This window comes from Sciurus vulgaris (assembly GCF_902686455.1).
Source record: "Sciurus vulgaris genome assembly, chromosome: X".
NCBI classification, from domain to species: domain Eukaryota; kingdom Metazoa; phylum Chordata; class Mammalia; order Rodentia; family Sciuridae; genus Sciurus; species Sciurus vulgaris.
The window spans coordinates 6,102,340-6,119,672 of NC_136471.1; the positions used below are offsets into that span (position 1 = coordinate 6,102,340).

The window sequence follows — 17,333 nt, forward strand, 5'->3', positions numbered from 1 at the left end:
ACCAGTATACCAAAGAACTCAACTGCAAATACATGAATTATGTGGAGGCACCCTAGTTTGATGTCAGTAAGTCTAAACAACTGCACAAATCATTGGGTATTTCCATTTGCTGATTTTCTGAGGAGAGGATCTAGAAATTTTATCAGCTTCTCAAAAAAATCTAAGACTCCAAAAGATTGTGAATGACCATGATTTCATCCCAGTGCTTTCTTGAGCCTAGTGAAGATGCTGATACTTTTTTAGGACCACCTTTTATCTGGCTGCCACCATGTACTTTTGCTCTGCTAGGCTGTTATGTCCCTCTGCACTCTCCTGCCATCCAAATATTTTACCTTGCTTTATTATTATTTATGTATGTGTATTAATTTCTTTGTTAGTTATACATTTCTTAAAAGGAAAGCATGGTATTTTCCAACTTTGTTTCCTTGAAAGACCTAGCACAATGCTCTACATGTAATAGAGTTTTGGCAAAGGTCAAACAAAATTGATTTGTTCATTTGGTTAATCATTGAAATTGTGCTTACTCCTACTCTCGGTCACTAATTCCTCTCGCCTAGAAGAATTAACTAGACTTAACTCCCCAAATGCCACATGCATTTTTGGCCAATCTCAGAGACTTTATCTTCAAGAAAGGCCTGCATACAGAACATCTTTATGTTTGTGCCTTGTATCACACAACTGCATACCCATTTTCTTGTGATTATTTTCTAATTGCTTTGGATATTCTATAAACTCTTCAGTTCTCTAGGGAACTCATTCACCTATTCAGCAAATGCTTAATGAGCACCTACTCTGTGACAGGTGCTATGACAGAAATTGGCAAAATTCCAATCATCTCTTCTTCTAAAATTTTTGGATTCCCTCATAAAGATTAAAACTACATTATGTATGAAGATGTGTTCAATACATTATAAATGAATGACTATCAACCTTCCCTTCAGATTCTTCATAATTACTCAAAAGAGGCTAGCTTTTTTCCTTCCATCTTTAGAAACACTGATTTTCTTGAAGATTAAGACACTTACTCAGAATCACAGGGTTTATTAAGCTGATAAATTAGTTTCTAATTAATTTATATATGTAAGGAAATAACCACCTGCATATTTATACTTGAACTCAGATGCCATACAAATGGCACTGACAATTTACAAATAAGCTAAAGTAATCACCTCCTTCTCTATTGAATGGAGGCGTTAAAGCTTACAGTCCAGTGACATGCAACCCTGGGCTTTTGCCTACCAAGGAAGGGTGAGAAACAGGGATAATGATAGAAACTTACTTTTAGGAGAAGCAGACTAAGAAAAAGCATCATTAGTGCCTCATTGGTTCAGGATGTCACTTAACCAACTGAAAAACCTAGTCCATTCATCTAGGAAGCAATTCTCAGTGGCCTTCCATTTCTCAAGATTTTTTTCAAATACTATATAAATGAATAATTAAAGAAGCAATTGGAAATAAATATTAAGACTTTTTCTAAGCCATGTTCTCTAGGCATTTTTATCCTATTTAAATTTTAAAGGTAATTATATCGCCTATTGCCAAGAAAGTTAACACTAATTATGGGAATAAATAATCTGTACAAATTAAATAGGGATGCAAAGACAAAAATTCAGAATGGCTTATTCAAAACAGAAAACACAACACTTATTTTTAGCTCTAAGTACTATATCATCTTGATTTGTGAAGATGTAATTTTTAAACATCTATTAGTGAAATCTTTTTTCCTGTATCACTTTGATTTTACTCTCAGATTGCCATAAAAAATAAGAGTAATCACTTTTCAGCAATGACAACAAATGGGCTTTGCTTTTTTTATTATACACCTTTTATATGTATGTTCTTACAAGATTTGAAAAGAAATATATCCATATGTACCTATGTAAATGGCATAGTGAATTATGCCATGATTAAAACATACAAACTAAATCTAATATTTCTTTGGTAGTATATTCCCAGAATGATGACTTTTATTGTTCCAAAGTATTGCCATATAATACGTGAAGTGGATTTCACTAACTCCATTTCAGTGTTGAACCATTTTTGACATAAATATAGAGTGGCATTTTGTTTGGCGTGTGTATGGAAGGCATTGACATCCATCTTTTGATTTTTCTAAACTCTACAGAATAATTTCATGAAGCTTCCCATAACACACTGGAGATAGAACTTCCTCTCTTTTCCCCCAGAAGGTGAAATGAACATATTTATGTGGCAGGAGGTCTTTTCCGTCATACATCCAAATGGAGATGGGAGATGTTGCTTTTTTTCACATGGAGTGTAACAAAACGGACCTGCCATCTGTATTTCTAAGTTGTGGAAAATGGGCAAGTTCCTGATTTATATTTGATTGTTTTGGATGCAAGTACTCTCAGATGAGGGTTCTATCTGTGGTCTTTAAAGACTTTCCCATTCCTGCAGGAGAAGTGTGTGGACTAAATGCTCATTGTGTTTCTAGTAGGACAGTTGGACTGGTTGGCTTTGCAGAGTCCATGCAGCATCAAGATTCTCTAATTCCATAAATTGTACCACTAACATCACCACAGTTCTGTTGGCACTCTCCAGTCCCCATTGAGAGAAATTAATGATTCAATGTTCTCACAATATTGCATTTTTTTAATTGTAAACAAATGGGATACAAGAGCATAACCAACAGGACAATATTGCATTTTTAAACATTGCATTAATGGAAGCTGTTTTTCAAGAGGCTTCTTACTTTTTGCTTTTAATTTACTGTACAGATTTATGAGTGAAGAATTCAAGGCTCAGTTCTATAAATAGATGTGGCAAAGGCCTTTGGTGAGACTAACTCCTGCAAGACTTGTAGGTTCTCTATTGCAACAAGTGAAACACTCAACTCCCAAAGTTTCTGTGTTTACAATAATTTCAAAATAAGAAAGTATATAGGCATGACAGAGAGAATTTCAAGCAATGGAGAATAGAGAATTGGATAAGTAAAGTAAGACATTATGATCAATATCCTATATTTGAAAAACACAACTGTATAGCTAGGAACTATAGAGTGCAATAATGTTGTACACTCAATTCCACTCCTTTCTCTACCTTCCCTTACGAGAAATTTATTCACCTTGACTAAAAGGTAATGGTCATTCATACCAAATAAAGGCAAGGGAGCTGAGCCAAATTGTTTCTGAGGTAACAATTTTGGCATATAGCCAGTCAGAATGACCCTACAGCAACTCCACCCAATTCAAAGGATGGGATTTCTCTCTCAGTATTACATCATAAGGGGACAAGTGATGTGCAGGGTAAGTTACTCCAACCCTCCACTGTAAGCAAGTTCTCCATGCAGACCACTTCAGTCTGATGGAGAAAAAGTCAGGAAAGATCAAAGCAAAGTCCACAGGTGTGACTGCCAGAGAAATTCAACTGAAAATGTATTAATTTGACTACAAAATTACAAAATACAAAGCATAATTTAATATTTAATACACAGCACAGCTAACAGAAAATTGTCACTTCCATTCCTGTGATTACTAAGAAAGTATTCTGCATATTTCTCCATGCTCTCTAAAGTACTCTAAAGTCTTTCTGAGGTGAGATATTAATTTTTAAGTGAAGAAGCAAAAAAAAGCCATTTGTAGGGAATAAATCCTTCACTGAAGCATAGGAAAATAATCATGATTTTTTTGCCCATAGTTTTACACAAGAAGTACTCTGGAAACATTAATCAAGTACCATGACATTCAAAGCCTATAATATCATGACAGCATGACAATAAAAGAGATAAAAGGAGAAACTTACTCACTTTGCAAAGATTTGAGTGTCAAGGAGAGGGAACTTGTGTAAAGGTATCACCATCTACTGCTTGTCTAAGCTAGAAAAGCCAGAATTGTTGCAGAGTTATCTCTGTTGACCTCCTCTCAGTGGCCTATTTTATTAATTACCAAATTCCTTCAAATCACTTTAAAGGTCTGTCTCAAAAATGATACTAGTTGACATTGCTAGCATTTCTGGCTGTGTACTTCTGTCTATATATTTTTTCTGGCTATATATATTTCAACTGCTTGCTCAATGGTCTTTCTACCTCAAACTTACCAGTCTTTTCATGCTTGCTACTCTTTCTCTCAGCTCCCCTGCCAATCCCTGCCTAACATGGCCTTTCTAAAACATCATCTACCATGCTCATACCTGATGCCTTTCAATGGCTTAAAAGATTCCCCTTTTCCAGGAGCTGACACAAAGCTCCTGATCTTCCCAACCATTCCCCACTGCTAAACACAGTTCATTCTTTTGTCCTTTCATTTCTAGGAGATATCAGGCCCATTTTCAATCTGATAAGTGCTTACATTGCTGGTAAATGCTCATATCACATCTTCACCAAGAAAACTCCCAATTATATTTCAAGAATTATCACACAAGTTATTTGAAAAAGTTTTCCTGCACATCTCAGACATTCTAAAACATTCTCTGCTCTCATGGAATACTGAACACTCTTCTACTACACTTCACTGTAATATTTTTCTGTTTTTGTATCCATATCTTCTGACTCAAATCACTTAAAATGAAGCAGCACTGATATGTCATCATCTGTTTTCCAACTCCTAGCATATTATGTGACACACAATGGCCACTCTGTAAAATTCCACCGGATGAATGAATGAATTAAAAAAATGAATGGATTAAAGAAGACATGTGTTTTTTTGTTTCTGTGGGTTTTTTTTTTTTTGTTTCTTTGTTTGTTTGTTTGTTTGGTACCAGGAATTGAGCTCAGGGGCACTCAATCACTGAGCCACATCGCTAACCTTATTTCATGTTTATTTAGAGACAGGGTCTCATTGAGTTGCTTAGCACCTACCTAAATTTCTGAGGCTGGCTTTGAACTTGTGATCTTCCTGCCTCCAACTCCTGAGTCACTGAAATTATAGGCATGTGCCACAGTGCCTGGCTAGATATGAAGTTTTATAGCTATTGTCTTCTAACTAATGATCCCAGAAATGGATATGATTCATGATAACAACTTAAAATATTAACAGTTTTGTTTTAAATTTGTCCTTGAGCCAATTGTTACCTTCTAGTATTTAACACCACAACTTGTTGAATTGTGGATTCAGACTGATGTCCCTAGATGGGTCCTTTTTAAACCTATCAATCTTGACTGGAAAGGGAAGTGAGATGTTCCAGTGTTAGCAAGAATATGAAGGATTATGAAGGCTATATTTCTTCAAATAAATAGAGTATAGCTACAGTAAAAGAGTTTAGAGACCTCGGCTCACAGGAGAGAACACATAGGAAGACCCCACTCAGGATGAGCAATCTAGTTATCATTTTCATCAGGTGCCCAGGGAAAGCATCTCTGAAACTTCCAGAGGAAGTTGGCTTTCCCAGTATGTTTGCATCTAGGTCTGGATGACTATAGGAAACCCTGACAGGCAGAGGTTGACCAAAGAACCAGTAATAATCATTCACAACCTATTCTATGTGAATAGTGATTTCTGAAACTTTATAACATGGCAGGTACTTCTCCCAACATTACTATTTTAACAGAATTGCAACATATTTATAAAATTACACTATAACATCTGCTTTAAGCAGTGAGCTGTCATGACAACCTTATATCAGAAGAAACATGGTTTTGAAACCTCAACAACATCCAAGTATTTCCTGTGGACAACAAATCTTGCTAAGATACAACCTCTTTTTTTTTTTTTTTAACCAACCAATGTGTTTCTAAAAGCCTTAGGTCATTTTCACCTCATCTTTAAAGCCTCTACTAAATAGATAATTTCTCCTAAGACCCTTTCATTGATGACACATCAAAACATAGATACTGCTGGGGGTGGTGGCTCGTGCCTGTAATCCAAGCTGCTTGGGAGGCTGAGGCAGAAGGATCCTGAGTTCAAAGCCAGCCTCAGCAATAGCAAAGTGCTAAGCAACACAGTGAAACCCTGTCACTAAATGAAATACAAAATAGGGCTGGTGATGTGGCTCAGTGGTGGAGTGCACCTGAGTTCAATCCCTGCTATCCACCAAAAAAAAAAAAAAAAAAATTAAAAAACTCATAGATCCATGGATGCTGAGCAAAAAACTTAGAAAGTACCAAGAAAGCCATCATTCTCTAACCTTCTCCCCTTAAAAGTTCACTGACTTTCTTGGGTCCCTCAAAGAGAAACATTCACATCTGATACATGCAGGTATGTACGCATATATGTACAAACATATACAGATCAGCTATGAGGATCCTTAAGGTGTTGCCACAGACCATCAATAGTTTAACCCCATCTAACCCTTTTACCCAATTTAACCCAAAGTCTCAGAGTATATAAGAGTATTTGCTTTTCTTAGAATCTTAGAAAATCCTACCTCAACACACCCAAGTCAATTACATACTGTGGTCCTTCTGATGTATAAGGGAGTCCAGAATTCCAATTGTGTTTGTCCTTAGCCCTTCTATTCTCTTGAAAAAAAGATTATAGAACTTTCTTCGTTTGAGTAGTTATCTCTCAGGTCACCATCTTGCCTCCTGTGATTGTTAGCCCAAGCCTGGGCAAGCAAATGTTTTCTTGCCCTGGGATTATAAGCACTCCAATTCCAAAAATACAAAAAGCAAAATGACCTTCACCCCAAGAGTCACTAAGGAAAAAGACCTACTGACTGGAGGGAGTGATGTGTACAATTGAAGAGTATTTCTAATATTGGCCACAAAGCATTTGCATCCACCTGCCTGTAGGCTAGGAGAAACCTCTATTCTCTGGTCAATCCTCTTTTCAACTATAGGCACTTATCCTGACTTCAGGATTCTGTTCTCCACAAGCTGAAAGACTGGCCTTCCCCTCACTGCTCAGAGTCATCTTCCTGTTGGTGACAGGCACAGAAGTGAAATATTTTTGCTGTCTAAAATGTGGTCTAGTTCTAGTTTAGCGGTCCACAGCAAAGTTCAGTTTTACCAGCCAAATCCAGCCTGCTGTCTGTTTTCCTATGACCCGCAAGTTAAGAATTTTTTTATACTCTAAGATGGTTGGAAAAGATAAAAAGATTTCAAGATACAAGGAAATACATGATATTCAATTTTCAGTACTCATATATGAAGTTGTTGTTTTGTTTGTTTTATGGTTCTTGTGGTACTGAGGATTGAACCCATGGGTACATTATCACTGAGCTACATCCCACCCTGTTATATTTTTATTTTCAAACAGGGTCTTGTTAAGTTTCTCTTACTTCCGCCTCCCAAGTTCCTGGGATTACAGGCATGAGCCACTGTGCCCAGTTACATACATGAAGTTTTATTGGTATGCAGCCATATTAATTTACTTATTGTCTATGGCAGTTTTCACACTAAGATGATGAATTGAGTATTTATGACAGAGATAGATACCATAGAGCCCATAAAGTGCAAAGCAGTTACTTTCCAGAAAATGTTTGCCACATGGTTTTAGTTCATAATCAAGTCAATTACATCAATATTTTCTCTATTAATTAATTAGAAAGAAATTTTATAATATTTACTGCACTACCACATTTAAAAAACTAATTTTCACACAACTCTATTTAAACAGTTTGTTCATCGTAACTGCCTTTCACATAGTCATAGTCAAGTGAAGAGCCTAAAGAAGTTTTGACTCAGAACTACTGCAGACTAAAACTGGGTTGGTTCTGAGATGGGGTGACTCATCTCTATCCTGAAGACTAGCTTCATTCACCTTTTCATACTGGACATTGCCTAGAATGCCTTCATTATTAATATAGAGATTGTGAAGAATGAACCCTTGTGGAGTAGGTTCAATAATGTCCCCCTAATATTCATAGCCACTCAGAACCCCAGAATGGGACCTTATTTGTAAATGTGGTTTTTGCTAATACAGTTAGTAAAGGATCAAGACAAATCATCTGGGATATTAGGTAGGGTATAAAGCCTATGAACTGAAGTCCTTAGAAGAAGAGGACATAGACGTACAGAGAAGGTGGCCATTTGAATGTTTAGGTAGAGATTGGAGTGATATCACCACAAGCCAAGGTAAGCCTGGGCTACCAGAAGCTATTTAAAGACTAAGAAAGATTCTCCCTTAAGATACTTGGAAAGAGCTTGCCCCTGACAACTTTTTGGACTCCTAGCCTCCATAACCAGGAGAATCAATTTCTGTTGTCTGAAGCATCCAAATTTGGGATCCTTTGTTATTGCAGCTACAGCAAACTAATGCATCTTTCATTTTGTCTCATACACTTTCCAGACACTTCATGGTTACTTAATTCACTTATTCTCAGAGTAATTTTCTGAAGTAGGCAGTCTTGATTATCAGCATTCTTTTGCTGAGGTAGAGTGAGACTTATCCACTTAGCACATATGAAAAAAATAATTCAGGCAACCTGATTGCCCCTTGCTAACTATTTTTATGTCTGATGATCCTAAACAGGTTGTGAAATTAATTTATTCTGGGGGTTAAAACACTTGAGAAAAGTCTTACTCAATAGCAACTGTTTTCATACTTACTTTTTACTGACCTTTCATTTACATCAAGAGCACAACTTGAGGATGGCTGTGCTTCAGACACAGAAATCCTCATTTTTTAGCTGTGTTGTCTGAACATTCTGCTAAAGTCATCTCACCAAACAGACAAGAACTCAGAAGTCTTATGAACCAAGAAAAGGACCTTTAACAAGTTGTGTCATATGTTACTCATTTAGGAATATTGCAAAAACACTACTTCTCACCATATTTGTAAATGAAAAACACATGACTGTAACCTGTAATACCTCAAGAAAAATTGCTCTTTTGGTGTGTTCAGCCTCAAACTTTTGAAATATGAACCCAGCAAGGGAATTTTAACTTAAACTGAATTCTGCTCATTATGTTCTTGCCCCTTATGTGCGAGCAGAGAAGTCACTTTTAGAAAATTAACCCATTCATATACAGTAGCACATTGTACACAAACGCCATGATGCAAATGGTCATGGAAACCTGGGTTTTAGTTCCAGCATGGCTAATGACTGCCCATCTGACCTAAGGTTCTACATCTGTGTAAAGGGAATAATTTAATCTAAGATCCAGTTAGGACTAGATTGAAATAATATATGTGAAGACATTTGTAAACAATACAGTATAAATGTAATAAGTTTTTGCTATCATTACCTATATCATAAGCTCAATTTGGTAATCAAAGTATACTGCATTTTAAATGATGGTTAATTAAATATTATTTGCTTTCATGACAATTACAAAATACTAAACAGACTTACAACAACCCATAAAGTGTTTTATAACTCATCTCTAGAGCCCTCTGCATTTAGTATTTGGGTTGAATCAATATGGTTATCTACCTGTCAATCTTTCTTTTTCTTTAATTTAGAGCAGTTCCTTTTTATGACTGACTCCAAAAGTACTGAACTAATCAACATATCCAGTGATAACAGGATAATTCGAAACACAGAACAAAAGCTTATCACTTTACTGCATACTGAATTGTCAAAATATTTTTCTAGAAGTAATGTAAAAATACAAATTCTTTCCCTTAGTTTAGTGGGTGGTGACAAAAGATTAGAAAGTTAGTTGGTAAGTCTGCATCTTGCTGTTTTCTAATGAAATGCTTCATATATCTATTATAAAAAGAAGTTGAAATATTAAAGTGCTCCAGGCTGAACTGCCAGTCATTCTCTAAACGTAGCCAATTCTGTTTTCCATATTTACCTAGTTTTAAAATTTCCCATACTGTTCTAAAAGATGGTAACAGGAGATGTACAGGCAGGGTTCAGAGCCTCCTGTGTTGTTCCAATGTGTATACTATTGGAAGGGATAATGGTCAGGGAGGGAATGGCTGAAGTTATTTTACAAACAAGTTGGTTTGGGACTAGAAGCACATACTCATATATTTAGAGATAGGATAAATCTCACTCATGGATTATTTAATTCCATGTGAAAAGAGGCCTAGAAAGATAAAATCACTTAAGTTCCTAAACCAAGTCCAGGCCAGAGGTGGAACCCATCTGTCAATATACCTAATTCAAACATGTGCAATAATCTATGTGTTTATTCTCATAACAATTTGCTTTTAGCCATTGCATGAAGAATCACAAAAATATTAATAGTGATACTTTATGTTATATCATTATTAATAATGACTTTAATTTGTATAACATAAGACCTGTAGTTTTATTACAGAATAAGAAAACAATCTTTTTACTGCAACAAAAAAATGTTAAAAGTGACAAAGGATTTAAAATCAAAGACATACACAGAAAATCCAAATGCTCTGTGCTATATTTTGAAAATGGAATGCTGAAATCATGGAAAATGTTCCAGGATGCTGATGGCTAGAATCACTTGCATACAACTTTGGAAAATCAAATAATATATATGAGAAAGAATGATACTTGAAGAGACATTAAGAAAAAAAAAAAAACAGGCACCTGCTTTCTCTTTAATTTGCCAATGTTGGAGCTCTATCACTGAGTTTAAATAATGCTAATGAGCAAATGAAAGGGAAAGGGAATGAATGAAGGATAGGTATTCCCGGAGAAGGACAAAATGATAAAGAACAGCTATTTCAGCATTACTTTAGAAAGAGCTTTGGGGAAGCTCACAGAGGTAGAATTGAGGTCTATAGAAGAATATGCACTTCCTTATAAGGGAGCAGAGAACAAACCAGGAGAGTTCAGGACTCACTGCTTGAACTGGTGAAGGCAACTGACTTGTGATAGCTCCTAGGTCACCCATGAATCCAGGAAACTGAATTGTCAACTTTAACACCACACTGTGGCTTCCACATTGCCTGTGAATTCAAGCCCTAGCTCACTTAGATCCTGCAAACCCTCAACATAGAAAAACTGGCCTCTTTTCAGAATATGTGTTGCTTTATCTCACCTCATTTATTTATGTGCCACTCTCTCCATTCATCATCATCATTATGTACACACACATAATGAACTGTCCTCCAGATTCATAATTTCACTTAGTATTCAAGGTCAAGTTCAAAGCTACATTCCATACATTCTCTTTTTTCCCTCAGTTTTGCCTTTAATTTGGTCTTTATAGATACACATGACTATAGAGTGCATTTTGACATATTGTACATACATGGAGTATAACTTATTCTAAATAGGATTCCATTCTTGTGGTTGAACATGTTGGTGAGTTTCACAGGTTGTGTATTCATACATGAACATAGGACTGCAATGTCTATTTTATTCTACGGTCTTTCTTATACCCATTCCCTCTCCCTTCCCTCATTCCCCTTTGTCTCCTCAGGACATCTTTCCTATCCAATCTTAATTGAATCCTTCGCTATTGTCTCTAACCATCAAAAACAAAGCTCACTGTTTCTTTGGAATAATACTACTATCTTTTTCAGATGTCCAGCTAGGGCCACTTCTTTTAGCTTAGAGAGATACTCAAGTTAGTGGGAGAATGGAAAGTTGTGGTAAGAAAATGGGAGTTGGAAGACTTAGTAGAAAAGGTTAAGCAAAAAGCAACCATAAGGGTACAAACTAGCATGGGGAGGGTATGAAGCATTATGGATTCTGCACATCTATGGAATAAATGTTATAGTTGAGATTCTATGCAGGCACTCTGAAAGTGAAAGAACATTTAAAGGTATCTACCTTCATTCCTGATGGGGTTGACATTAGACCAGCTATAGGCTGAGGTGGAATACTATTTTATTTTCATAAGATAGACAAAAAATCTTGTTATATACATCAAATAAAAATTTCCTTCGGTTCTTTGAATGAGCTGCCTCTACCACTTTTGTGTCACTGTACAGACATGTCCAGAACAACAGTGATAAGATCCCAGCATTCTCTGCTTTTCTCACACAAGGAACCTGAGCTCACTATCTACTTAATAATAAATACAGCTAATTATATTCTCATTGTCTACTGCATAGGGTATAAAACAAAGCTGGCATAGTCACAAATGAGAACAATATTTTTTCAGCTGGTTGACAAAGTGACCCACTAAAATAAACCAAAACAATACCATATCAGTTCCACTGAACTTTTCTAAGTGGTTCCTAGTTTTGAGGCAATTGGAGCCTCAGATGGCCTAGATCACAGCCAAGAACAGCATGTAAAGCAAATGACCCTTTACGATGAAGACATGCCACACATTAGTATTGTAATTTCAAAAGTTAAGTGGCATAGGATTGAGACACTTAATATGAGACACTGAACCCTTCATTTGCATGCAATTATTTATTTGTCAAACCATACTAATAACACATTACAACAAAATGTACAGGTATCTACACTGGCAGACTTTTATCCTAAGGTAAAAATAAACAAAAATATCTGTAGTGAAATCATGTATAATGCTACATTTATTAACACATTCATTTCATAATAAAATACCATCTGCAAGCAACCCTCAGTTTCTACTTGATATACATAGGTCTTTTACTGTTTTCAAAAGCAGTTCTCAGAAAATTCTTCTAAACTCTACTGCAGAACACATTATCATTTTTTCTTTTGTGATTGCCTGGCATGTTCATAAATTCTGTAACATGAAATTTTTAAACAAACAAATTATTGTGTACATGACATTCTGCCATTGAAAAGTTGACCATTTTCAATAATGTTGGTTAGACTATTGATATCCTCATTGCTGATACAGAAATTCTAAGAAGTATAGAAATGTTTTAAGGTTATTTATTTTCTTCCTTATGGAAAAAAAACACTGTTGTATAATTCTTTATGCAAATGTTGACATAAATAAATTTGGACACATAAACATATGTACCATTTTTAGATAATAGTATATAATCTCTCAATTCACAAATATAATCTTATCTGCTGATATGATCATCCTAGCATGCTATATTCTGGTCGTACAATTCTCCCTGTTCCTTCCTATCCCAAATGCACTTCTCTAACAATATGTCAGCCTCCTGTCAGTAGAGCCAGGGAAAGTGTTGAGAATGCTCAGAGAAAATACTGTGATCGCTCTCTAGATAAGCCTTTTTGGTAATAAGTTCAAGTAATACTATCACCCATCAAAGATGGCTACTCTGACTAGGGACCAGGAACTCAGGGTCTGGAATTCCTGGCGCCAGGAATCGGGGCTGGATTCTAATGCTAAGTGCTTTTGAAAAGTACATCAAGATTTAATAGGATGAATTTTCAGACTTGGTCAGAGTTTTAGCCACATAAATTCCATTAAGTCCAAAGCTCCATAATGCTCCACTCCATATTTATGCCCACATTTTAATCTTCACCCTTCTAAGCCCTGTGTTGGGCTTTCTAACCTCTCATTTTCTTTCCTCCTATTTTTGGTTTTCATATTGCTCCTGAATTTTGTGTATTACCCTGATGTTATAGCCCTAAGCTCTCTCTACCTCTCCTTAAAATCCTTCCTTGAGACCTGTATTTTAAAATAAATTCTCTCTTCACTGATTTCCTATCATGATTTTCTTACATCTGACCCATTTTTCATACAAAGCTCTAGCAAAGTCTATTTGTACCATCACTAAAAGTTGCATGCGCATAGGCTGCTCCTTGGATAATCATCTCCAGGGTTGATGACAGCTCAGCTTCTGTTTGAAAATATACCTCTCATTGGTGTGCTTGAGCACTGAATGAAAACATGAAGTCATTTCTGAATCTGGGTCAGCCATTTTGTGAATGTATAAGAGAGGATTACAACGGAATGGATCTGACTGGGTCTGCAACCTGTCAGTTCACTAATGAGGTATGGAAACAGGCTAGCAGACTGCCTTATGGAGCAGTGCTATTTCTAGACCAGTCCTAAGTGATAGTACTGCTGCATAAGGAGTGAATAACAAGAGATACCATGGACAAGAATGACACCCAATCTCCCATTAGTCTTCTTTTCTCAAAAATCTTTTTTAAGTATTAAAACCCAATTTTATATCATATAGTAGAAACTATTATTAGAATATCTCAATGACTGCACAGGGGTAGAACAGAATGAGACACAGCCAAACAGAATACAATTAAAGAAACATAGCTGAGGATGAATTCTCTAGCTTGTTTACGATTTTCATGTTATTTGATCAACTTTATGGCTTTGAAAATATAATCAAGTAGCCATTTTTTGAAATCCATTCATTCAACAGACATTTATTGAATATCTACTATGTATCAAATATTTGCCAGGCACTTGAGATAAAGAATGAGCTATTCCTTGCTCTCAAGGAGCTTACAGTCTAGTACAGGTGACAGACACATAAATGAGTAAATACAATACAATGAAACAAGTGCCAGTCAGGACCTATATAACAAGGCAATAGAGTAGCTCAGAGGAAAAAGTCAGTAATTAAGTTGGGAGGAAAAGGGGTCTTTTACAGAGAAAGTAATAACTGAGCAGACCTGAAGGAGAAACAGGGCTCTACCATGAAGACAAAGGAGAGTGGCAAAACACTCTAGGTTTAAAGTACAGTAGGAAAAATTAGTAAGGAAGAGTGATAAAACATGACATGATAGAGAAACATGGGTGGTTCCATATGCTGGGATACCATCTGTGTATGAAAAAGTGGTGAAATATGAGGTAAGAGGGAGTATGAATCCAGAGTGAAGAGCCTTGTATGTGGGATTAAGAAAGTTTGACTTTTTCCTACAAGTGATGAGAAGGCATGAAGAATTAAGAGGGAGAGACATGGTTTGATCTGGCTGCTAGGTTAGGCTGTGTAGGCAATGGTTGAGAAGAAAGGTGATACTAGAGGGAGGGAGACCAGTGAGGAGGGGCTAGTACAGCAGTCCAGGTGAAAAATGCCTCAAGTTTGTTTGAAGGGAATGAGGGTGGAGAGATACTAAGGAGGAAGCTTGACAAGACTTAATGAATGATGATACAAAAAGCTGGTCTCAGAAATAAAACAATATTCAAAACATTCATCCAGAAAATACAACCAACAGTAACAGGACTCCCTTCCTTTCTTTCTGTTCCCATCATCCACTGAAATCATCATATCTGCTGAGGATGAATCAAGCAAGAAGAGCCATAGGACTCATGTGGTTTGACTTTTCTAATTCAGACAACCTAAATTGGAATCTGTAACAATTCATAGATTGCCTTTCACTCCCATTGAGTAAGAATTGGAACCTGATTTCTTCCTCTGTTTTTATTCAAGTCTTTATTCACCAGCAACAGGAATCCAATCTATAGGCGGTGGCTACTTCCAATCAAGCACTTGAGATTCAATAGATAGCCACTTACACAGTGATGTTTGAGGAGCAGTCCCATATATGTTCCTCACATACACACACAGAGTCATGAGTCATTTCTGTGGGAGAGATCATGGTCCCTGTGGACCTCTCTTTAACAAGACAATAATTACTGGGACAGGTAGGATACTTAGTTATTCTAAACTCAGTAGGATTTGGTTGAGTACAGTACCTTTTGCTTTGACAGAGGGGTATAGGTGATGCACAATGGAAGAATGAGGAATACAGAAGATGACATTTAAATTCTTGCCAGGGAATAGCCCTATAAGCATTCATGAGACTAAGATTCTTAAAGAATGCCTTCCACTTCTGGTTCCAAAAAAAATCACAACTTACATTCTTCTATCTTCAGGAAATCCTGTGCTTTAGGTTTAGTATATGCTAGTGAAGATATGCTGACTTAATCTTTTCATGAACCTTATTCTACTTATGACCAATTAAAATCTCAAGTGTCATCAATTTGTACATGATATTACTATAAACACATTTCTGGAAACTGTTTTATAACACCAATGTTCCATTCACTCAGACTGACCTTGTGTTTTGTCATTCCAAATAAAGGAGATTTAACTATATTTGTAGAGTGTTAATCATACATGTCACAAGTGAAAGAAGATCAAGAATCAGACTTCGACCTTGAAGACTCTTGTATACAGCTCAATAAGGTAAGAGCGAGCTGCTAATAGAGGTTAGTAAAGTGTAAAAAGAAGGAAACAAAACTTTAAAAATTACTTACTTCACTTGTTTGGAGGATCGTGAACTTTGGCAGTTTAGTCTTTGAACTGGCTGCACTGGGTTTTCCATCCAAGAGTGATCCAAAAGACAGATTCCCAAAGCTGTTTTCAAATTCAATGGAAGGTTTCAGTGTTGGAGAGATGTCTGGTGCCTGATCTTGGCCATCCATAGGTCTTACATATGCAGTTGGCTTTTGCTGTCCCATATTGGTCTTGCAGTAAAGCCCTGGTGGGAAGTTTTGAACTGAAAGGCCACTGCTAGGAGCTAATAAAGAGGAGGCCACTAGGGGAGACCCAGGTGCTTGCACCGTAAATTCAGAATCTTCTGGTGAATTGGATTGAAAGATTTCTTTGAAAGCATCTTCTCCCCCAGTCTTGGGGTTACCATCTTCCTTTACAGATGGATTTGACTCTTCAACTGCACCAATTTGGGGCTGTTCAGCTGGGTAGACAAAGAAGTCTTCAAGTCTTGCCTGAGGCTGATCCTGTGTGGAAGTCTGCATCTTGTTTGGCTGACTACTGGTCTGGCTTGCTGGTACACTGCTAGGATTATGACTATCTCGTGGCCAGTCAGGCTTCGGTTTTCTGTTGCTGTGTATTAGAGTGGAATTCAGTATCACAACAGAAGGTGGAGGCATTGGTGCTGAGAGGTGGGTATTATCCTGGTGAGGTGGAAGCATTCGGTTCTTTTGTTCTGGAAAAAAGCTTGGTTCATTTTTGTTGATGGGAGTCTGGGGCACAGAATTCTTTGGGATTCCCACTAGATGATTCTGATTAGAATGGTTAGTAAGCAAATCCTTCATTTCATCATAGTTTCCCAGCGTGTTCTGGACTCGGTTGGCAAGGGCATCACCTTTGTTTGTCTAAAATAACAAAAAGATGGGGGTGGGAGGAGAGAGAATGAATAGGTTTGTGTTTCCTAATGTTAATGCTTCAAACAGATGCCTTAAGCAGGCTAGCAGATAGGGTTCTTTAAAATTGTCTTGCTGCCATCTAATTTCATACTTTTCATGTGCTTTGTAAGAAAAGAAATCAATAAAGCTATTGGAAGAGCCTCTTGGAATGAGCAAGTATGATTAACAGTTGTTATATTTCCCAGCTATACTTAAACATTCTCACTGGGAGAAAGGTTTTCAATTACATCATTTATTAATTTTATGAGAAAAATAAATCTCTTACTTTAGGTCACATGAGTGGAATTGTTGTATTTTGCTTAACAATTAACAACTTCCACTTACTGATCAGAGCAATTCTATTGGAATATTTCACTTATCTATGTTTTCACCATATCAAAATTTTTACTATATTATGCATGGGTAGGAAAGTTGAATTGTGCTATCTGACTATACCAAGTTTAAAAGAGGCATGAGATTAAACACCTTCAAATTGAGCTAACATATGACTAAACTGAATCTAATTTCTTTTAATCAAAGAACTGTATAAATTACTGGTGTCTGCCTACATATTCTGGGG

At 36.5% G+C, this 17,333-nt stretch overlaps 1 protein-coding gene across 6 annotated transcripts in view; it reads right to left on the reverse strand.

Annotated features, from left to right (window-relative positions):
- Positions 1-17,333, reverse strand: part of AFF2 (ALF transcription elongation factor 2) — a 776,411-nt gene that overhangs the window by 299,587 nt on the left and 459,491 nt on the right. For all 6 annotated transcript variants that reach the window (XM_079124460.1, XM_079124459.1, XM_079124457.1 and 3 more), the window contains exon 3: positions 15,863-16,723. In XM_079124460.1, the coding sequence (XP_078980586.1) occupies positions 15,863-16,663 (801 nt within the window). In that variant the 5' untranslated portion in view covers positions 16,664-16,723. The remainder of the gene's footprint in view (positions 1-15,862; positions 16,724-17,333) is intronic.